This window comes from Vespa crabro, chromosome 1 (genome assembly GCF_910589235.1).
Source record: "Vespa crabro chromosome 1, iyVesCrab1.2, whole genome shotgun sequence".
Classification (NCBI taxonomy): domain Eukaryota; kingdom Metazoa; phylum Arthropoda; class Insecta; order Hymenoptera; family Vespidae; genus Vespa; species Vespa crabro.
In genome coordinates, this window is record NC_060955.1 from 1693481 (window position 1) to 1717233 (window position 23753).

General features: G+C 29.7%; 4 protein-coding genes across 9 annotated transcripts in view; 3 read left to right on the forward strand and 1 right to left on the reverse strand.

The window, feature by feature from the left end:
- LOC124427852 overlaps positions 1-15786 on the forward strand; it is a 45575-nt gene extending 29789 nt beyond the window's left edge. For 2 of the 4 annotated variants that reach the window (XM_046971266.1, XM_046971481.1), the window contains exons 2-13: positions 3173-3410; positions 5723-5877; positions 12404-12598; positions 12692-12804; positions 12886-13052; positions 13138-13293; positions 13383-13450; positions 13545-13625; positions 13733-13894; positions 13978-14175; positions 14302-14400; positions 14487-15786. In XM_046971266.1, coding sequence (XP_046827222.1) covers positions 3173-3410; positions 5723-5877; positions 12404-12598; positions 12692-12804; positions 12886-13052; positions 13138-13293; positions 13383-13450; positions 13545-13625; positions 13733-13894; positions 13978-14175; positions 14302-14400; positions 14487-14611 — 1757 coding nt within the window. In that variant the 3' untranslated portion in view covers positions 14612-15786. Of the gene's footprint in view, positions 1-809; positions 865-3172; positions 3411-5722; positions 5878-12403; positions 12599-12691; positions 12805-12885; positions 13053-13137; positions 13294-13382; positions 13451-13544; positions 13626-13732; positions 13895-13977; positions 14176-14301; positions 14401-14486 lie in introns of those variants that run through there. The other 2 variants (XR_006943045.1, XM_046971396.1) reach the window with 2 other exon arrangements.
- Positions 15787-16101: 315 nt separating this feature from the next.
- LOC124422247 (bifunctional transcriptional activator/DNA repair enzyme Ada) lies at positions 16102-17104 on the reverse strand. The gene is made up of 2 exons (XM_046958462.1): positions 16983-17104; positions 16102-16909 (listed from the first exon to the last, which is right to left on the reverse strand). Exon 2 carries the CDS (start codon positions 16774-16776, stop codon positions 16216-16218), a length of 561 nt encoding a protein of 186 aa, XP_046814418.1. The 5' UTR covers positions 16777-16909; positions 16983-17104; the 3' UTR covers positions 16102-16215.
- Positions 17105-17109: 5 nt separating this feature from the next.
- LOC124422243 (uncharacterized protein PF11_0213-like) lies at positions 17110-18837 on the forward strand. The gene is made up of 3 exons (XM_046958449.1): positions 17110-17354; positions 17481-17670; positions 17768-18837. The coding sequence occupies exons 1-3, from the start codon at positions 17250-17252 to the stop codon at positions 18823-18825; spliced, it is 1353 nt and encodes a 450-aa protein (XP_046814405.1). The 5' UTR covers positions 17110-17249; the 3' UTR covers positions 18826-18837.
- A 195-nt stretch (positions 18838-19032) lies between these two features.
- On the forward strand, positions 19033-23623 carry LOC124424820 (phosphoglucomutase-2). 3 transcript variants are annotated; one of them, XM_046964341.1, is made up of 10 exons: positions 19033-19436; positions 19557-19681; positions 19764-20020; positions 20108-20570; positions 20671-20858; positions 20938-21115; positions 21215-21438; positions 21526-21631; positions 22709-22935; positions 23091-23623. In XM_046964341.1, exons 2-10 carry the CDS (start codon positions 19604-19606, stop codon positions 23191-23193), a joined length of 1824 nt encoding a protein of 607 aa, XP_046820297.1. In that variant the 5' UTR covers positions 19033-19436; positions 19557-19603; the 3' UTR covers positions 23194-23623. The 3 variants fall into 3 exon arrangements, with proteins under 3 accessions (XP_046820297.1, XP_046820307.1, XP_046820288.1); XM_046964351.1 differs by having other exon boundaries at positions 19033-19365; XM_046964332.1 differs by having other exon boundaries at positions 19033-19681.
- The last annotated feature ends 130 nt before the right edge of the window (positions 23624-23753 follow it).

A 23753-nucleotide genomic window follows, 5' to 3' on the forward strand; every position in this document is an offset into this window, starting at 1 on the left:
AGAAGGAGGAAGGGACTCTCAAGCAAAAGCGGGCGTTGCCTTATTCTTTACAGACATACATATCGTAAACGTAGATAAGTAGGTATATCTACCTACTAATGCAAGTAATGCTAATGCAAACCGCTCGAGTGCTCTCTTGAGTTCTTTCTCTTTTTCTTTCTCAGAGTATCTTGATAACGTTAAAGGATTTTAATCGAGATATCGCAGATTAGAATATCACGGAGTTTTATTATTTGCACGTATAATAACAGTTTGGTACGAATATTTAATCGAGAACAATTTCAAAGATCATTGCCATAACTTATCTAATTAACGTGTTTCTTTAATGATATTATCTTATTGATTTATCGAATGATTCAGGATCTACGAATGATTTGAGATTTTTATTGTGAATCGTAAAGAAGAAGAAAAAGAAGAAAAAAGAAAAAGAAAAGAAAGAGAAAAAGAGAAAAATAATGAAGAAAGAAAATATATAAGAGATAAGTTGAGAGGATATTTTTCTTGCCAAAAAGTTTTTACACGAGTCGTTAAATCGTCGAAGAAGACGAAGAAGAAAAAGAAGTAGAAGAAGAAGAAGAAGAAGAAGAAGATGAAGAAGAAGAAGAAGAAGAAGAAGAAGAAAAAAATCGCTAGAGACGATTCGATTAATCGCAAAGCGAGTAGCTCGAGGTAGTTACGCGCGAGTACAAGCAATCCTGTTTACTGCGGGCGCTCAAAGGGAACTGGGACCGCACAAGACGCGGCATGATCGACGACGAATAGGATTGGGTCGTGGATCCTTGACAATGATGTTGAATCGCGCGGTCGTTGCGGTCTTGCTACGCGCTTCCCGTCGTTGCTTATAACAAGAACTGCCTCGCACTCGTATGGCCAGTCTTTTAAGATAGAATGAGACAGTATAAAAGAGGGAGAAAAAGAGAAAGAGAGAAAGGGAGAGAAAGAGAGATCTTATGTAGCAGACACTATGATTTGAATATCTTTTAAGAATAAAAATCAACGATAGATCATTTTTATTCTAATTATGCATGTAATCATATACGTTTTGGTTAGATTCATATCAAATATTATTATTATTATTATTATTATTATTATTATTATATTCTAAAATATTATATTTTAGTATTATAATAATGTGAAATATTATATATATATATATATATATATATATATATATATATATATATAATAATATTACTACTACTAATAAATAAAATACTATTATTTATTAGGATATTAAAAAGTATTCTCAATTACTTGCACTTTAACTATATTAAATTTTAATTATTCTTTTGGATTATTAATAACATCCGCTTTCATATATTATAACGTACATCACATATATACATTGTATACATTTGTGGTGGAAGCATTAGAATGATTAGGGACATAGCTTGTCTTTAATACGCTATGCGTGCATAAAGAATTTTTATTAGCTCTATTTAATTAATACCATGGCTATGTTTCTTCTTTTTTTCTCGTCGGTATCAAATCGTTGACATCGTGGCACGTAATTGTCTTCGTTTCGCACGAATGAGCGAATAATTTCGGATTTTTATTTCGGATTAAAAAATAAAAGAAAAGAAAAAAAAAAAAACAAAAAGAAAAAAAAAGAGATGGAAAAAAATTTGTGTATCATTCACCTCGATTCCAGGCCATGATACATATGAATCATATCGATCAATTTTAAACTGTACAAAGAAAAAAGAAAGAAATTCTGATATCGATCTCTGCTCGTGTTATATTTATACCGCAGAACCGGCGATTACGATTCGCCGTGCAAATTCTTTCTCGCGAAAGGGCGAGCCTGGAAAAAAAAAATCGCCTTCCTATTATCACGTTTCACCCATAGGCTCGTGAGAAATGTTTCGTTCGAATCTTGTCTTAAATCGGCTTGTAAAAGCATTCGTGAGATTATCGAATGAAAATACTTTCCCTTTGTCGTTCTTTTTCATTCGAGGTAAATACATAATATAGGATACATGATAGAAATGATTAAAATCAACGAAACGATACGTATATATGCACAGATAAAGAATGTTTCGACAAAACGATATTTATGGGTGATCTGAAAAGAAAAAATGTTATATAGGAGAACGATGAGCACGTGACAAAAATGTTTATGTGTTTCTATGTATATGAATATGAATGGAGGCAAAAGAATGCGATTGAACGAATGATTTTTATTTAATAATAAAAGATCTACAGAGCTAATTTTACATATATATATATATATATTTTTTTTTTTCGAACAATCATAATCAATCAAACATAAATCATTCGCAATATCTAATCGATATTACAAAATGCATCTTTATCATTTTTGTCCGATCATGTAACAATTTTATATCGCTTAAATCGCAACGTTATAAAAATCAGTAAATTCAAACGTATAAAATATGATAAGTAAGAAAATGAATGAATTGTATGTAAAAAAGAAAATATTTATATATATATATGGTATTTATATTGCATATGAAAAAAATTATAAAGATGAAAAAGATATTTGTATCACGTTTCATCGAGGTGCATTCGTTGGTGGCCCACCTGTCAGTATAACACCTGTCTTCGTAAGGTATTTAATGGCTAAGTTAATGATCTTTTACGAAGTGTTAGATGTGCGACATGTGGGTGGTAGAGCACAAGAGAAAAGAGTATCTTTACTCTATCTCTCTTAAAATTTCTTCGAACATGAGAGATCTTTTAAGTATCTACCTTTACTGAATACGAACACATTATGTAAACCCGTTCTTTCAACGATAAAAAAAAAAAAAATCTCTGATGCGATAATTAATTTGAAGTCTTTGATGATCTTCACAAAGAAGGTTATGAGAATTCGGCCAATAACTTCCTTACCTTCGTCCTTGCTCTTATAGTTCATTAAAAATATTAAATTGAACGAAGACATGCATTCAAATTCAAAGGGGGGGGGGAGGGAAGAGGGGAGAAATTTTTTTACCGTGAAATTCGCTTCCTCTTTAATTAATTCACGTGAACTAATTAAACGAACGTTGTAATATTTATATGATAATATTCTTTTTTGTTCCCCTTATTTTTTTTTTGTTGGTTTCTTTCTTTTTCTCTATCTCTCTTTCTCTTTAACAAGAAATACATATTTTATTTGTTAATGTAAAAACAATAATTAATATTTGATATTTTTATAATTAATTTCCAGACAATAGCTTGATCTCAAGTGAGGTCCTTCAAGATTACGATCCGCAATTCATGGTTGGCTGTTATTTTCCTGCGGAATACCAGGGTGAATTCGTGACGCAGGTGAGCGGTAAGGACAGCAACATTGGCACAACGAACGAGCCCATTCAATACTCGGCCATTAACATCACTTACAATGCTATCCCGGTCTGGGGTTATTGCCGTAGAAGAGTGGGGGAAAATGTTCTTTTAATGGACAGGTAAATATTTACCCTTTATTTTCGGTCTTATTTGCGATCAACAAAGAAAAATTTATATTCTTTCTGTAATTTTATATAATCCCTTTTTTACTTTTCTTCCTTCCTTTCTTTCCTTTTTCTTTTTTATTATTATTTATCGAATTCTTTTCTCTCAAGTATTTCTTTTTCTTCATCTGTTTTTTCTTTCTTTCTTTCTTTTTTTTTTCTCTTCTTCTTCTTCTTCAAAGAAAAGTTTCGAAAAAAGGGTTAAGGTTGTATTCAGATACGGTCGATACATCTTCGGAGAATGCCTCAGTGTCGTCTGCGATTCGTCTGGGACAAAAATAGTCTCGAGCATTGCCAGACGGGAGTGCATTGCATATCACGACGACTCCGAGGTTAATTCCGTAGAAACGATTCGACTGTTGCGAGCAAAAGAACAATGGCGTTTCGCCAGATCCTCCATCCAGATCCCGCTCCTCCCTCACCCACCCACCTCCTTACCATCGTCTTCAAACCGTTGCATCTTGAGCATCTTGAGAATCAATGATGGGACTCACTATTTCTGTACTAACGTTTCACGAGGAAGTTTTCGGACAGACTCGAGATACGTCGGTAGAAAAAGAAAGAGAAAGAGAGAGAGAGGGAGAGAGAGAGGCAGAGAGAGAGAGAGAGAGAGATGGAAAGAGAATGGATGGATGGATGGATATGGGTGGGTGAATGTCGTCGAGTAAAAAAGATATAAATTGATGTGTTCGCAAGAAATATATCTCCCACCTTTGTACCCACCTATAATACTAGATGATTCACGTTGAATTCTTAACGATCCTAGGCTATTGATTTTATTCATGCACAATGTGTATGAATAAAAAGAGTATTATCTATTTTTAGAAGTTTTAGAAAAATATTTCTAGGATAAAATTAAAAGGTCGATAATTAATGGATCATTAATTAACACGTCAATCTGATTGGAGATCGTTGAATTTCGAAAAAAAAAAAGAAAAGAAAAGAAAAAAGAAACAATAATGATAATATTAATAATAATGATAATACGAAAAGTAAAAAAATGTATAATTAAACTTCGATAGATTTTTATAAATTTTACTCACAAATTTCTTTATCTATTTCTTATCTATCTATCTCGATTTAAATCTATTTCTATTGAATTGCCATGATTAATGAACTGTATTATCAGAGATAACGAGAGAGACAGAGAGAGAGAGAGAGAGAGAGAGAGAGAGAGTCATGTTATCGTATATTTTCTTTCGAGAAGAGCGACTTGAGAGAAATCGTTTCGTTTAATTGTCCTCGTCGTTCTATCGAGCACATAGAAACGGCATCTTTCCGTTCGACGTTCAACGCATTGTTCGTTTCTCCTTTGGAGATAAGACGAGGAGGCGGGCAATTTAACGTTAATTTAACGAAGACTTCGGGTTCTCTCGTGAATGTCTACGGTGCTTGAACCGAGACACGATCCGTATCCGTATTACGGTGCTTATGTTATCTGTGCTTACGTCACGCTCAAAATCATACACACATATTTCAACGAGTCATTATTTTCATAAATATACTTAATCGAACGTTTCCTTTTTCTTTTTTTCTTTCTTCCTTCTCTTTCTTTTTTTTCTTTCCTTCTTTTTTTTCTTTTTCTTTTCTTTCTTCCTTAATTACAAATTTTCTGAATAAATTCAATGGAATAAGGAAGATGTGTTTTACGTTACAAAAAAAAAAAAAAAAGAAAAAGAAGAAAAAGAAAAAAAAAAGGAAACAAATAATTACAGATATTTTAATTACGATTACATAAAAATTTATAATAATAAATATATTTTGTAATTAGACCAGTAAGATCGTTCATGATTGAAACGAAAAATATTCTCTCTCTCTCTCTCTCTCTCTCTCTCTCTCTCTCTCTTTTTCTCTGACTCTTTCTCTCGTATAATTTTACGTGGCAAACGATTAAGAATTATAACTCTAAATGTAGTATGAGACGTTTGCTTCAAGGAAAAGTAAAGTGATTCGCGGCACTCTCATTCTCACGCGTTCGCACATTACATTGACGTAAATGCATTCCAAGAGCAAGAGGAATCTCTTAGGAAACAGTACTTGCAGCTGGCTATCGGAAATCTTAAAGAGCATCTCGAAAATATCCTCGAGAGTTTGCCCGAGTCGAAAAGTCACTCACCTCGGGACAACGTTCGTCATTTCGATCGACGATAATCGATTCGTAACACTGACTTTCTTTTTTTCTCTCTCTCTCTCTCTCTCTTTATCTATTTCTATGTCTTTTTTTTTTTAACTATCTATCTATCTATATCTTTCTTTCTTTTCTACAGGTACGGGGACGGCGATTGTATACGTTGTTTTCGGCTAAAGCGAAGATCTCGCAACGTTATCGAAGTGTTCTCGGAAGATCTTAACAGGTGTTATACTTCCGAATCAGCCGCCATCGCATCGTGCGAAACTTTGAACTCCACGTCCATTCTTTACCGTGAGTATACTACTTATAATTAGCGTATTGTTTTTTCCTCACTTGCAATTAGTACCTACTTATATCTAGTTACAAAATATTTTCTATTTTTTTTTTTTTTTTTTTTACTTTTTTTTTCGTTTCTTTTTTTTTTCTTTTTTTTTTTCTCCTTTTTCCTTTATGAGTCAAGAATCAAACAAAAAAAAAAAAAAAGATCAATGACAACGAATTATAGATACGATGCTTCGATAATCGGTATGAAAAACAAAAAAAAAAAAAAAAAAAAAGAAAAAAGGAAAGAGAAAAGGAAGAAGAAGAAAAAATGTTCGATCGAAAGATAGCAAGAAATAAAATCCAATTCGACGTCTTTGGTCGTTCACGGTCGCGAATAATTAGCTTTAATTAGTATTAATGAGGAAGAAGGAGTTGAACAATGAACGTACGCCGATGGCGCTCTACGTGATTTCCTATGCATTGCAATAAACGCATGGTCGTTAGCGCTCACGCAATCGCACGTTGAGTCACGCGTGTTACTTTTTGTTACTTGTGTCCTTTTAACAATTAGGAATACTATCTAGGTATATATATATACATATTTATATGTAGCATGTACTTACTTATTTCGTCGTTTATCGTTATCATCGTTGTGTATTTCTCATGCATGCTTGCATGTCAATTAAAATATCTATCTAATAACATTAAAACAGTCGTGCATTTATATAATCGATTTCTCTCGATGAACAATTGAAACTTTTGTGTATTCGTATCAATAATTAAAAGAGCTTATCAATTAACGATTAAGACGGAATATAGTTATAATTAGTTAATAGTTATTTTTCTTTTATAAATATATTTTATAATTTATTTATTTTTTTTTTTTTTTTTTTTTTTTTTTTTTTTTAATATCATTAATAATTCAATACGTTAAACAATCGGACATAATAACGACAATATATAACATTCGATTGATGATAAAAAAAAGTATTTTCTTATTGTAGAAATACTTGATATTAAATAATTTTAAGAAGATATCAAAGGATCCCTTTATATTGTGTATTATTATTTAATATTTAACAAAGCAAAATTTTTAATACAACATTAACTATACATAGTATTAAATTAATGACACATAAAATTTATTACAATAAGCTATTAACTTATAACTCTTTATATATTCATCGAAATAATAGATAAATTGAACTATTAAATAAAATTTCGAAAGAGATTGCTTTGTGGAAATAACGAGGGAAAAAAAAAAAAAGAAAAGGAAAAGAAAAAGAAAAAGAAAAAAAGAAATAAAATTACGCAAGGATGATCTATCCCGAGGAAAAATAAAAAGAAATAAAAAAGAAAAGAGAAAAAGGAATACTATCGATTATGTTACATCTATTCGCGGAATGTTTCCGGTGCGATTCGTCATGCGGAAAAAAGGAAAAGAAAAAAAAGGATAGGAAAAAAGGAAGAGAAGAAGAAGAAGAAAAAGAAGAGAAAAGAGAGAGAGAAAAAAAAAAGAAACAAGAAAAAGAAGAAGGACCACTTGGAATAAGTTTTACACCTGTTCTTATCGAATCGACACGCTCAACGAGCAGCCCAGTCAGCACCTCGATAGGCGGGTTTGCCGTTGCTGCTTGGCATGTCGCCGTAGTTTCGATCTTCATGCTTCGATGCGTGTCCTCGATCGTAGAAATTCTCTTTGGACGATCCATTCGCTCGAAAAGGAGCAGAGAAAGCAAGAGAGAGAGAGAGAGAGAGAGAGAGAGAGAGAGATAAATGGAGATAGATTGATAGAGAGAGAGAGAGAGAGAGAGAGAGAGAGAGAGAGAGAGGGAGAGACTTCGATGCTTGGATCGACGGTGCCACGGAGACGATTCATTCCGCTCGCATTCCTCCATTGAGATTTGTCGAGCTGTACGTTCTCTTCAACGGAAGTTGACACGTGCATCGAATCCCACAAGTTTGCCCTACCCTTTTTCTTCTTCTTTTTCTTCTTCCTTCCCCTTTTTCCTTCTTCTTCTCCTTCTTCATCATTTTCCTGTCCTTCTTCCTCTTCTTCTTCCGTGTTGTGTTCCTCATTCATTCTGACAAGACGAGACAATAGAATTGTTCGTTGAACCAAGAAAATCGAATTTAACCTTTTGCACTTGTCAGGTGCTATTTAATATTCCCGTACCAAAAGGATATCTTCATTTCAATATTTTTCGATCAAATTGATATCTAAAAAAAAAAAAAAAAAAAAAAAAAAAATCGATATCTCGTTTGTTGAATAAACGTGTGAAAAGAAAAGAAGGGGAGAAAAAAAAAATAGAAAAAAGAAAAAAGAAAGAGATAACAAATATTTCGGAGGTGACTCAAACTCGCTCTCTCCTTCTCCCCCCCCCACCCTACCCCACCCCTCCGGCACCGCTCCGATCCTCTCCCCTCCTTATTTTTCTCGCGATCGTTATCAACTATGATAATATTATGTTTATCGTTCGCTCGCTATTTCCGTTCGTTTAATTGATTCAACTGATTATAGAAAAAAAAATGAATAAACATTAGACACATGTATGCTATTCATTTCGTAGCACGTGTTATAGTGTTAACGATATCCCTTTTTTTTTCCCTTTTTTTTTTAATTTTTTTTTTTTAACTATATATATATATAGAATTCTTTCCTTTCACATTAGGGAACGAACAAATCTTCTTTTCTTTTCTTTTTTCAATTTATTTTTATTTATTTTATTTATTTACTCATTTTTTCTTTCCTTTGTTTATTTTCATTTTCCGTTAAAATACAATAACAAGGAAAAAAGGAATAGAGAAACGTAGGAAAAGAAACGAAGATACGAGGAATTGTGGTGTATGATTGTGTACGGGTAATATAAATTTTCGATAAACGATAGAACATATATAAAAGCATTAGGAAAGGGGTGGGTTACAAACTGACCAGAAACCTTTCTTATTCTTTTTATTTTTTCTTCTCTTTCTTCTCCTTCTTCCTTTTCCTAAATAAACTCGAGACGTTCGAACATGTTCCAGCACGAACGAAGAGTTTTCGGAAGACAACGAACACGTAGATTCTCCGTCAAAGGACCACTCGCATTCTCGTTTATTCTCCGTTCGGTCGCCTGTTTTGCACTGCCTCTCTCTCTCTCTCTCTCTCGCTCTCTCTCTCTCTCTCTTTCTTTTCCTCTTTTTTTCTTCTTTTTCTTCCTTCCTCTTTTTTTTTTCTTTCTTTCTTTCTTTCTTTCCTTTTTCTTTACTGCACTCTGAAGCGAGGAAAGGACCGAACGACGACAGTGGTGTCGTTTGGCAGGTATTCGTTCCTTAGCGTGGGAGTGGCTGCTCCCAAAAAGTTCTCGTCCTAATCGTCTCCTACCAAAGACCCCTGAGAAGGTCCATTATCCAGCATCCTCCAGACCAATAAAGCATACATTGTAAATCCATTTCGAACAACCTTAACGAGCTTTGCCCTAGTCTAGTCTTGTTAGAATTTTCAAAGACATGGAAGGATTCGATGTTGGGGGTCGATCATAGATCTTCTTTTTAAAAATATAAGATAGGTCAAAAGTTCTTAAATCAATTGATTTTTAAAAATCGATTATTATCTACTCTTTCTCGAATACTACTACTACCACTATTACTATTTTGTTTTTTTTTTTTTTTTTTTTTTCTTTTTTTTTTTCTTTATGACTCCGGAATTAAATTTATAGCCTTACTATATCTGAACGAGAAATTAATTTAAAAGATTACATAAAAGGGCGATTGATTTTTTTAAATCGATTGAAAACTTTTTAAGAACTCATCTTGTATTTTCAGTGATGCTTTTTTCTTTCTTTTCCTTTTGATAGAAAAATTGAATGAAATTGTAAATTTACCTTACTTGCAGATCGTCAATTATATTACGTTTTATTTAGATCATTTATTTTTGCGACAGATTTATAATTATTATATATTGATATTCAAAGATTGAATCGTGAATCGTCCATGATCGAGAGAAAATAACGTAGTATTAAAAAAATGTAAGTTGTATATAGAAAATTAATGATACGGAGGATTCTAACTTACGTGTCCAAGTGATTCTCCGATGCGTATCGAAGAAATAAAGAAAAAAGGCACTCAAAGGACAAGAAAGATTTTAAAAGAAATACGAATATCAGGTTAGTCTGACTTGAGATAAAAAAAAAAAAAAGAAAAAGACAAGATTTTAATCTCGTAAATTTGAAAAGTTTTAGCAAAAGATAAAATTAGGGTAGTCCACATTATTAGTGGAAATAATTGATTATCCTTGTTAAGATAAACTTCATAAAAACGATAACATCAAATTTCGAGTAATTCGAGCTATGAATGGAATGGAGTGTTCTTTTTTCCTTTTGAATTCAGGAAGATGCAGTCGAATGTAAAGAGATTCGAGCAGGAGATACAAGAGAGAGAGAGAGAGAGAGAGAGAGAGAAAAGGTACAATCGATGAAATTACAGGGAAGAAATATGAAAAAGTCTTTAGGATGTATAGAAGAAGAAGAAGATGAAGAAGAAGAAGAAGAAGAAGAAAAAGAAAAAGAAAGAAAGAAAGAAAGAAATAAATAAAAATTGCATAACTCTAAGAAAGAAGATAAAAGAAAGTTCAATGTACTTGAGTCGTTCGCGTGGGACAGTACGGAGGACAACCGTGGCATAAGGTATAATGATTGACTACGTACGAACTATAAAAGCAGTAATGACCATACATACACATACACATACACATACATACATACACACACACACACACATACGGACAAACATATACATGCGAGATCTTTAAATAAAAGCTTTCGAAACGAAACGCGATTTGCGAGACACATCACGAACTTTAATTAAAACTCATGTTTTTACGTAAAGTCCTTCCACTTTTTTCATTCTTCTCTCTCTCTCTCTCTCTCTCTCTCTCTCTCTCTCTCTCTCTCTCTCTCTCTCTCTCTCTCTCTCTCTCTCTCTCTCTCTCTCTGTCTTTTCTTTGTTTTTTCTTTTTTATTATTTCTTTTTCGTCCGACACTACCGAATCTCCGTTAGCCTTTTTTGTTAAATGATATAGTGTCTCGATTCAAGAAACTGAGATGTCCTTCTTGTTCCTCCATGACGAAGGCTAAGAGCCTTGAGATGAATGGAAGGTACCTTCATCGTGGACAGGAAGTTGAAGAAGCGAACGAAAAGAAAGGATGCTTACCTGAGCTACCTGTTGCATAGCGATCTTCTTCCCTTTGAGTGAATCAAATCGTTTAGTGAGAAGATGGAACAGAAAAATTTGCTACATTTTCTGTACGTCAATCTCATCAGATACCATCCAACAACAATATTGACGTCCCCTTTTAAACTGTCACCCTGATATAATCTTTTCTTATCTATAAATTCATTATACATTAGTCTCAACATTATCACAGAGAATATCAAGATTAAATTTTGAATGGACGCATTAAATTCAGATTAAGCGTGCACCGCTGTGAAATTGAAAAAAGAAAGAAGAGAAAAAAAAATTAAATAAATCACTCAAGAAATTCGTATTATCTAAAGGAAGCCGTCGGTCCCTTTGAATGAGGCAGCAAATCGATGACATCGAAGACACGATCCAACACGGAGACCTTCTCCGATTACGTAAAAAAAAAAGAGGACAAAAGAGAAAGAAAAGGAAGCCAATAACTCGTCTCGAGGAATCCCGCAAAAGCTCAAAAAGTGTCGTCTTTTTGCCTCGAACGAAAAGGTAGCAGCACCCTCCTCTCTTCCATCCTTACCCCATCCCTTTAAAACGTATGATGGTTATGGAGAAAGCATTGATCGACCCTTTACGAGAAAAACGTCGTATGGAATTTCAGCTATTTCCTGTTCGGAGGGTTTGGTTTGATTTTATTGTAGCAAAGGATGATAGTTCTTACTGGACTGGGCACTAAGAGAGACGTGTTCGATCGAAAAAAAACTTACCCCTTGGGATTTATTCTTGCACCTATTCTTCTCATTTATATATATTATATATATATATATATATATATATATATATATATATATATATATATATATACAGAGATGTGATATAGATATCTAATTCTCTTCCTCGTTTCTCTTCTCGATTTCTTTCGTCCTAGACATCATGAGAACTCGTATGGGAGCTGAGATTCCATACGGTCACGTCCACCTGGCATTATGCACCCATAGATGGATTTGTAGCGGCGCTATTTGTCCCGGATTTCTCTCTCTCTCTTTCTCTCGTTCTCTTTTCTCTCTTTCTCTTGGATCGTTCCAACTGAAAAAGCAGAAGAGGTCGTTAGGATCAGCAGGTGGTCGTCTGGAAAATTGGACCGGTGTTTGCTCGATATACCAGTCATTTCGCTTACAAGCAGACTCGTTCGGTATAACCCTCAGGGAAAACGATCTTTTTGATCTTGTAGCGATTCCTTTTTTGTATGCGCACACTGCATACCGATGAAAACGGTATCGACCTCCTTACAACTTCGATCGAGAATAATTGACATTCATTTGAACTATTCTATATATATATATATATATATATATATATTTTTTATATATAAATTTTTAGGTACGAAGGAAGTTGGTGGTGCGTCGATTAGAAATGAATACTGCCCTATCGTAGGTGGATATCATTTCAAGTACAGCGTTAACGATGGATCATCGGTATCAACCGAATGCAATTCCTTCTTATCGGATCTTCATAACTGTCCTGACGGATCGGTTTTGCATTTAAAGTTCAATCGTTGCACCTTCGAATCACGCGGTAAGAGATTCGATTTCAACGATCCTTTATCATTATATATTTGTAATAATACGATTGATAGATATAACTTAAGTGAATATTTTTTATACATAGAACTCAGTTTCAATTGTCTGGGTAGCTGGCCCGGTGGCCCTTATGGGTCAACGTATGTAGCCTTGATGGACAATGATGCGGTTAAAGAAAATCGTCCTCAGTATCGTTGCGGCGTAAGTATATAATAAAAAATGTACGAAGAAGAAAGAAAGAAGAAAAAAAAAAATAAAAATTAAGATAAATCGTTATTACAGTTGTTCCACGTTGATAACAAAAAAGGAAGAACATATATGGCCTTCAGTAGCGATTCTAGCTGTACACAAAATTTAGATAATTCTACGAGCGGATACGAGACATTTGTTCTAAGCAAAACCGCTAATCAAAAGGCAATACCAAATTATGTGAAAACCCATGTAGCAACGTTAGTATCTATAAACGATAATATAACGTTAATAAAATTTTAAAGGGTGGTACAGTCTACGTCATAATAAATTCCTTTGTTTCAGATTTCCAAAGTGGGCACAGGGTTTGTGGGAAGAGTCCCTGATCGTAAATGGTACAATGACTTTCACCGATCTCAACGGATATAACAGTTACACTTTCGTTACGGTAGAATCAAACGATGAAACTGGACGTTACGTAGTCTATTCAAAGGATCATTGGTAATACGCGATTTCTCATTTCCTAATAACAGTCATTGAAAATTGAAACAATGAAATATCCATTAAAATTATTATCATTTATCTTTTAGCGAGAACGAAGCTTACGTATGCTTAATGATGAGACAACGTAGTGAAAACGTATTAGAATTCACGATAGGTACGTATTTAGATATTTTTATAGGAATATATACGAATATACGTTTGAAATGATGACAATGCTTTTTCTTTTAAATGCATAATAAATTATATAGGGATGGTAATGAGTCCAGTTTATCAGAGTTATTTGTGCGATGATTCGAACTTCGACAAACCAGTATGGATGACTCAAGCGCGTAAGTATTTTATATTGGAAACTATTGTACATTACAAATGTTGTTAAATATGATAACAAATTTTTTTTATTATTTTTTTTTTTTTTTTTTTTTTTTATTATGATTAGGTATTGAGCGAATAGTAGAATCACCATGTCCAATAACAGGACAATATACGGGAAGGATAACCGACTTATCGGGCATGTGTGCAGAGTTGAGTAGCAATTGCAACACTCGAGAGATAATGTACTATAAAGTTTATGACTGTGAGTCCGAAGAACTCTATGAAGGTATATCAAAAAAAAAAAAATCTAGTATTAATTTAAGACGAAAAAATCAAATGCACATTCCAATAATTCTTTCATACTTTCAGAACGGACATATTTGTGCTTAGGACAGTGGGAAGAGAAAGGTGTAATGTACACCTACACAATGAGAAACGATACTGGTACGAAGGAATGTTTTGTTGGTTTGATCGTTAACGACGAAGAGATATATATTAAGGAAGCAGGTGATCATTGCATTAGAGATATAGATCCTAAGGAGCAAGGAATGAGATTGTATAAAAAAGGTAAATTATATTGAGCCTTTATAAATTAAATTGGTAATTTTATTTATAGATAAATGTTGGTTTTCTTCTTTTTTTTCCACCCCTTTTGTTTTCAATTTCTCACACAATAAGATATTTCTTTTCTAGGACAATGTTATGGAAATTCTCCTAGTCCTGCACCAACGCCAATGAAACCGATTCCACGCAATCCTATATTAAGTACAACTCCACGATCTAGATTTTCGGGTAATAATTTAATGAAATATTATATGTAAAATTTTGTTTTGTAAAATTTGTCTGTAATATTTTTTTTTTTTTTTTTTTTCACTCAGGTGGAACCACAAGAAGACCAGGAGGAAGCGTTACGTCTTCCGCATCATCGAAAAATCTCCAAAGTTATGATTTTATTTTTGTAATGGTACTTGCCGTTTTTCTTAGAATATTTAATTTCACATAATGGATGAACGATACTTTCATTTTAGGAATGAATAACAATGACCCAATTAGATAACGAAACTCTATATTTACATAGGCTCGATGAACGTTTTATTCTCGACTAATTAAATAAGGGATCGTTTGTAAGTAGAGAATTGCAATATTTAACATGAAACGCTATACATACATACATACATATATATATATATATATATGTATATATATATGTAAGTATAGCGTTACACATTATCGTAAAAAGTGTAGAAAGTTTACAATGCATTTTTATATTAAACTAACATATACTTTACTTACGAGGCACGAACTAAAAGAAACGTAGCAAAATCAAAATGCATCATAAAATCTTCGCAATCTTCACTGGGAAGTTCTTAAAAAAAAAAAGTGTATAGAAACTCGAAAAATAACAATGAAATTTTATACGTAGACGAGTCAAGAGACTATTTTACATAAAACTATAAAAATATAAAAACTACTACTATTGTCTATTACTGTAATATAATGACAAAATTCACATTTTCTTTAGATCAAAAACACCTTGTAAAATACAAATCATTTTCATTTACTAGATATTGTAAATTATCGAAAATACCCAAAGATCTTGTAATCTTTTTATTTCTTGATTCCTGATATAAACCAATGCATTATATACGATGCAAACATTTTATGTAATTGAACATAGTATGTAACATAATTATTTATATAATGTAAGCCATGATTTCTTTATGTTTCATATTTAAAAATTTCTTCAGATTATTTTATATATTTTACAGTCGTACGTTCTATTAAAAAAAAAAAAAAAAAAAAAGAAAATAGAAAAAAGAAAAAATAAAATGATAAATTATTCAAAATTTCATAATTATATACAAAAATATTCTCATGCAGGCATAATATAGAAACATGAGCAACGATAAGACTGATATATACCTTTGACTTTTACATATTTCAAGAGTATTTTTTTAAGAACAAACTTATGGTCATAACATTTTTCAAAACTATCTAAACAATATACGAATAAGTTATAGGAGATTTATGGGATAATGAATCTTTCAAAATATCCAATGCTCATTTATAAAATTATTAAATTATGTAAAAATATATAACAGTACAGTCTTTAAATTCATTTTGCTTAATGCTCTATTTTTAAATATTAATATTCGGTGCAAAATATAAATTACATTATTCACGAAAGTAAATAAAATATAAACTTTGTGTTTGTTTCAAATTATTATAAGAATATTTAAATGTAATTTTTTTTTTTTTTTTTTTTTTTTTTTTTTTTTTTTTTTTAGGTTAAAACATAAATGTATATAATGTGTGTAAAAATTATTTTATTTATTAGCCTACAATAATATAATATAAGGTAAAATATACATGTAAACTTTTTGTTTTAATAACCACATAGTGTACAAAGCAATAAGATTTTTTTTTTACTAATACAATAAAAAAGAAAAAAGAAAAAAAAAAAAGAATTTTTTATTACACAGCTAAATTACATGATAATAAAAATTTGTATTTTAATGAAAATTTATTGTAAAATTTATTGAAAATGAAGGATAATAAATAATAAATAATTTAGTCTTATTAAGTAAATTATATAATTGATAAAAATTAATATGTGTTACTTTCATAGGACAAAATACTTTCTTTGTATTTCACTCCGCAACTATATTTACTGCTACCATTTTTTCCCATAACACGATGACATGGTATTAAATATGCTATTCGATTTTTTCCTATAGCAGTTGCAACTGCTCTTACAGCTTTTGGTTTGTTTATTAACTGAGCGATCTGTTCGTAAGTAGTTGTTTTACCTTTTGGTATAGACATTAAAGCCTTCCATACTTCTATTTGAAAATTTGTTCCCTTTAAAAGTACTAATATTGATTTCTCTTCTTTTTCATTGCTCAAAGTAAGAATATCTTTCATAATATTACTTATCATTTGAATAGAATCTTTTATTATTTTTGACATAGGCCATTCATTTTCTAAATCTTTCACTGCATCAGTGTCATCCTTAACAACAAATGCAAAATGCAATATAGCTTTATCGGTATCAGTTAAACCTATAATACATCTTCCAAAAGGTGCATCATAAAAATCATAATAGATTTGGAAGTTATTATGATCCTTTTTATATGCCTCCGAAGATATAGTTTGAAAAATAATCATGATTTTTTTTTATATCACTACGCATATACTTTTAATATTCTTAATATATTTTTCTTACGAGTTTTCAAATTAGAATTTCTCAAGTATCATAAGTAAATTGAATTAATTCAAATTAACAAAATAGTTCGATAACCTATTAAAATTTTCATAAGTTCACATGAATAAAATGATCAATATTTTACAAATAATAACATATAAATACATACACATATGTGAAATTTTGTTTTTTTCACGAAATACTTATTGGAAAAATAAAATAATTACGAATTTTAATGTGTTTCTTTTTCCCTGCTAACTGTTATAAATATGCTTGCACACTTGCTCCCTCTTCGTATACATTCATTCATCTTCCATTATACTATGAAAATTCTATTTTCTAACCTAGTATCAATATTCTACTTATAATAAGACTATTTTAAAAGAAGTGTCTTCATCAGATTTATTTATTTTAATTTATAAAATTAAATTATATAATGCAAGAATTTTGTCCATTATGCGATAAAAGAGGATTCAGAAGAAGAATAAAAGCTTTACAAATTAATTTTCATGAGGCTATATGGGCATGTGAAGGAGAAGAAGTATATTGTTTCTTTGCTATGTGAAAACATATTTAATCTCATTTAATACTTTATTGTATACGTGTATATATATATGTATATATATAAAGGATTTTATAATATTTAAAAATTGTATTATATTTTTAGTGTGAATGGCCATTTGGTCATGCAGACTTTATATTCATCCAAAGGAAAGTTGGAAATACTTGGTCATGTTATTGGGATGATTTTAATTTGAAAACAATGAATAATTATGTACCAGTATCTACAGAATTAACATTATATACACCCCCAGAAACTCCTTCTACTGATTCTGTTTTAAAAGAATTTTTAACAGGTACACAGTGCTCTAACGATAATGCTATTATAAATGTTATAAATACTAACATCTGTATTAATGAAATATGAACCAAGAAAATTTACTTCTGTTTCAGATCATGATGGATACTGCTTAAAAAATAATGAATCAGAAAATATTGACAATAAATCTCAAAATGTTGACATACATGTAGAAGACTGCGAACAGGATCAAACTAATGATCAGCCTTTTTATAAAAATGATAAAAATAATCCCTATTATGAAAATACCAATAATATAATCAGCATAGAAAATGTATCTAAGAAAATACTTTCAAGAACAGAAGAATCTAATTTAAAAGAAAATATTATAAATTCAAAATATAGTTGCAATGCTAATAAAATGAAAAATGACTTAGATAATTGTGTAACCAAACAAATAGAAAATAACAAAGACACGTCAAATATTAGCAATATTAACAAAAATCATAATGATGTAGAATCTCCTAATTCTACATTAGATCCAAAATTGCAAATAAATAAATTTACTGGAGAAAGTACTACACCTTCTAATTTAAAGGTAACAAGAGTGGAAATAGATGGTTTACCTATAACTGTCTCTTATGAAGCATCTATATCTCCACTTATGCCTATCACAGTACCAAAAATTAATGCAAATTTTATTACAACAGAATGTAGTAACACCTCTCAGTCAATTGACTCAAGTTCTTCTATAACTACATTGAATACAATTCATAAAACAACTAATAAACAATTAAAAAGTATATCTGTAGGTAAACAATATAAAAAATTTGATTTTCATGCCATAAAAAGAAAATCACAGCCAACTGTTGACAATAACGATCAAAGTTCAGACAGTAAATGTTTATCGAATTCAAATGAAGATATCTCTAATATTAAATCTAGTAAATCTAATCTACATTCTAATATTCAAATTCAAAAACAAAATTCACCTGAAACTATTAAACCTTGTCCTTCTTTGGATGTTAATGACAATGCAAAGGCAAAAGTTGTGACAAATGAATCATTGGAAAATCCTACGGTGGAACCTGAAATAAACGTAGAAAATTTATTAAATGATTTATTGAAAAGTGATGATACGTCCATAGAAATAAATAAAAATTATGAAATATCAAATAATGATGAAGATTGGATACATTCTTTGTTATATTAATTTATAATTTATTAGATTTTAATTAACATACACAGTACATTATATTTATTATCAAAATGTTATGTAAAATAAATATTTTCGAAGCTGCTTCTAAATTCTTTCATTAATTCACTAAAATAACAAGTTTCCACCTGTTATGTTAATAATGTCTAGATATACAAATATATATATATATATATATATATATGTGACTTCTTGAAAGGGACGAAAAATATCTTTTATCAATTAAAATATTTTATGATTATCAAAATAAACATTTAAAACTATATATATACATGTAGCTTATATTTTAACAATATTATTTATATAAAGATTACATTTGGTTAGTGTAGTTAATATAAATACGCTACATCGCGTTTTTAAAGGTTAACGTGAGCGTGATCGTAAAACTTGAAAAATATTTACGAGCGATTTGAAGTTTAGCGGGGAAGATTAAATGTCTTGATAAAATTATTACTTAAGAGATAATATTACGACACAATTTATCAAACGTTGTAACATTACATGAAATTAAAATCAGTACTAAATAACGATTTAACGGTATAAGTGTAATCATCGTATAAATATATATAGCGAATTATAGATTGATCTTTGGTGATAGTATAAACATTGTTATTATTATATAATTAATTAACAAATTTTTATTTGAAATAAATAAAAAAATCAACTTAATACCAAATAATATATTTTTTTTTTTTATATCTTGTTCTTACCTAATATATCGTCATTAGAAAAGGCCTATAAACAAATTCTGATATCAATAAAATAAATATTAATTATGTCCTCTAAACATTCAATAAATACTGGCAATACTATATTGGATGAAAAGATCAATGAATGGTTACAATGGAATCAGGTATAAACTATTAAAATAAATAATTATATAATTTTTGTTCTTTGCACTTATTAATCATATTATATGTTTTTATTTTATTCAGGATTCAATAGCTGAAAAAGAAATTGAGAATATTATTAATAATGATGATGTCCAACTATTATCTAATCTTTTTCTTAAAAGATTAGAATTTGGTACTGCTGGTCTTCGAGGTCGAATGGGTCCAGGATATAGTCAAATGAACGATTTAGTAATTGTACAAACAGGTCAAGGCCTGACAAAATATTTACTTAGTACTATGCCTAATTTATTACAACAAGGTGTTATAATAGGATATGATGGTCGTCATAACAGTAAAAGGTTTATAAATAATGTAATATATATGTATTTAAAAATTTTAAGTATTATATATTATCTATTATATAACGATAATATACATTATTTTAGATTTGCAGAATTGACAGCAGCTGTTTTTATAGCAAATAATATTAAAGTTTATTTATTTTCTAAAGTTTGTCCAACGCCGTTTATACCTTATGGTGTATTACAATATAAATGTGCAGCTGGAATTATGATAACTGCATCTCATAATCCAAAATATGATAATGGTTATAAAGTATATTGGGAAAACGGTGCACAAATTGTATCGCCTCATGATAAAGAAATTCAAAAAAATATATTGGAAAATTTGGAACCATCTGAATCATCGTGGCATATATCCAAAGTATATGAGTCTCCTTTATATAAAGATCCTCTAAATGATATCATGCTATCTTATTTTGAAAGTATTAAAGAAAATGTTTTATATCCTGAAGTAAATAAAAATACTATTCTAAAATTTACTTATACTGCTATGCATGGTGTTGGAAATGATTACATGACTGCAGCATTTAATGCTGTAAATGTTAAGGTATTTATTAAATTTTTTTTTGACAAAGAGTATTTATAAAATATTACTACTACAAGAAAGATTAAAAGAAATAATCTCAGTTATCCTTATTATATTGCAGCCATTTATAGCCGTTGAGGAACAAAAATTACCAGATCCAGAATTTCCAACAGTTAAATTTCCAAATCCAGAAGAAGGAAAGAGTGCTCTTGATTTAAGTATCAAAACTGCGAATCAACATTCATCATCTATTATTCTTGCTAATGATCCAGATGCCGATCGCCTTGCTTGTGCAACAAAAACTAAAACGTTAAGAAATATTTTTAAATGTATATAAAGATCGTTTAGTTCTTTAACAATGGAAAAATATTTTCTTTTTTTATTACAGCGGAGAATGGTATATATTTAATGGCAATGAATTGGGTGCATTATTGGCTTGGTGGATGTTACATATATATAAAGTACAATATCCAGATGCTGATATTAGTAACGTTTATATGCTTTCATCTACAGTTTCTAGTAAAATCTTAGCTTCAATGGCTAAAAAGGAAGGTTTCAATTTTGAGGTTTGTATTTCATAAATATTAGATAATGTAAAATGATTTATTTGTGAATTTTAATTTTAAAAATCATATTATAATAATTTAATAATTCAATATTTATAGGAAACTTTAACAGGATTTAAATGGATGGGCAACAGAACCGTAGAATTGATAAAAGAGGGTAAAGATGTTTTATTTGCATTTGAAGAAGCTATTGGTTTTATGTGTGGTTCTCTTGTACTGGATAAAGATGGTATTAATGCTGGTATATGTGTGGTTCAAATGGCAACTTATTTAGAAACTATTGGGCTTTCTCTTTATGATAAATTGGAAGAAATATACAACACGTATGACATTCTTTTTTATCATAGATGATTATTTCAGAATGTAAAATAATAAAAAAAAAAAGAAAGTTGATTATATTTATTTAACAGGTATGGATGGCATATCTCATTAATATCTTATTGGATTTGTCACAAATCAAACACAATTAAAGCAATATTTGAACGTTTGAGAAATTACGATGGAAATCAAAATACGGTAAGTATATTTTGATAATATACTAATAACCAAAAAAAAAAAAGAAAGAAATCTATTTCTTATTATTTCTTATTATTTTCTTATTCATTCCTTCCTATTTATTATTATTTTTATTTAGAGTTATATTGTATCTTATATGGTTATTTTCTTATTTGCTTAGTCATTCGTAACACAATATATGCAGGAAAGTTTCTAGTAGAATATATTTAACATTATATGGCTGCAAGGTCAATTAATTGCATGCACAGTAATACATGAGATTGTAAAAGATGGCCAATAGTACTCATACTTTTATATTACAACACTTAAATTAGTGTAATTATGCACATGTGTTAGTAATCGTAGTTCCATTAATTTTTTTTATTCTCGGAATGTTAAATGCAGTGAAACAATATTAATTCTAATATGTTATAAAGGTGTCATTATTAAAATATTACGAGAAATAGAAGTTTCTTTTATAGATCTTTCAAATTATAGCGAGTATATATATATATATATAAAATAGAAAAAGTTTAGGAGAATTTGATAATGTACATTATAGTGTAATTTTATGTAGATAAAATCGTGCATAAGTAATTATATAAAAACAAATAGTAGATTTTTTGTTTTTTTTTCAAGAAAATTAATTATTTTATAAAATATATTTTTTATATATAATTTTACATTGGTACCAGATTAAAATTGAATGAAATCAACTTTATTTACTATATAATGAATTATTATGTGTTTTTATGTACTTTTTCATATAACTTAATTAACGTATAAAAAAAGCAGCATTTTATTTTGAAGTAGATAAACTATATAGCTATATAGCAAAAATGTCAAATATGTGGACAGACAAATCGGTGAAAATTTGTCTCGTATTTGTGACACTTCTACCCTTTTTTCTTTTCGCTGTGCTTGCGATGCCTGTTATACAATCTCTTTATTGCCTTACACCATTTTTTAATGAAACTATAGATTAGACTCTATTATAAGTGAGTAAAATATATTCTAATATTTATATTAAAAAAAAAAAAATGTTTATTTCTGTTATTTATTAAATTTAATATATATTTGTGTGTTTTATATTTTCAGTATCCAACGAGCATTCTTGACGGAAAATATTCTATAATTGGTATTCGTGATTTAACAACAGGTTATGATAATACTAAACCAGGGAATAAAGCTATTTTACCTATTTCCAAATCCAGTCAAATGATTACGTTTACATTTGATAATGGTTTAGTTACAACCTTAAGAACTAGCGGTACAGAACCTAAAATCAAATATTACTGCGAATTATGTGCATCTCCCAAAGAGCAGTGAGTATTAGTTAACAATTTAAGTAACTATATACATTGCATTATTTAAATATACACATATATTTATTTTAATATATAATAATCTTGTAAGTATCTACTAATAGTTGTAAAAAAGTAATGTCATTTTTTCTTTTTTTCTTTTTTTTTTTTTTTAGAGATATAAACAAATTGAAATGCACACTTAATGAAATGGTCACTGCTATTGTAGCAGAGTTTCTTCAACCTGAATTTAATGAACTCATACCACGTGATATATAGATCTAAGTAAAATTATTATGACAATATGAACTATGACAAAAAAAAAAAAAAAAAAAAAAAAAAAAAAAAAAAAAAAAAAAAAAAAAAAACTGCATAAGGAAAAAACGAATTACAGTTTTATAATTATTATCTTATAAATATGAAGTTTTTATAAATGTAAAAATGTTTTTGATGATTTTGTTTTGTATTATAGTTTAAAGTACAAGATGTATTGTAATTCATTGTTTATCATTATTAAATAAGCAGGATTTTAAAAACAGTTTTCTCAAAGAAATACGTATCTATAAATTTTTACAAGTTTTATAGATTTTTTTATTAAAACGTGATGATCATATATATTAACACTTTAATGGCTTGAATATACTAAAGAATTTGTACCTAATTCTGACCAAAGTTCAGTAATAAATGTGACTAAAAGTTGTAGCTTTAAGTTAACTGTTATATTATATAATATTATAATATATTAATTATTCAATGCTGTGATGTTATGTGCATCGTTATATATTTTACTTGATGATATATATATATATGTCAGATAGATTTCAGTCAATTGGGTATAT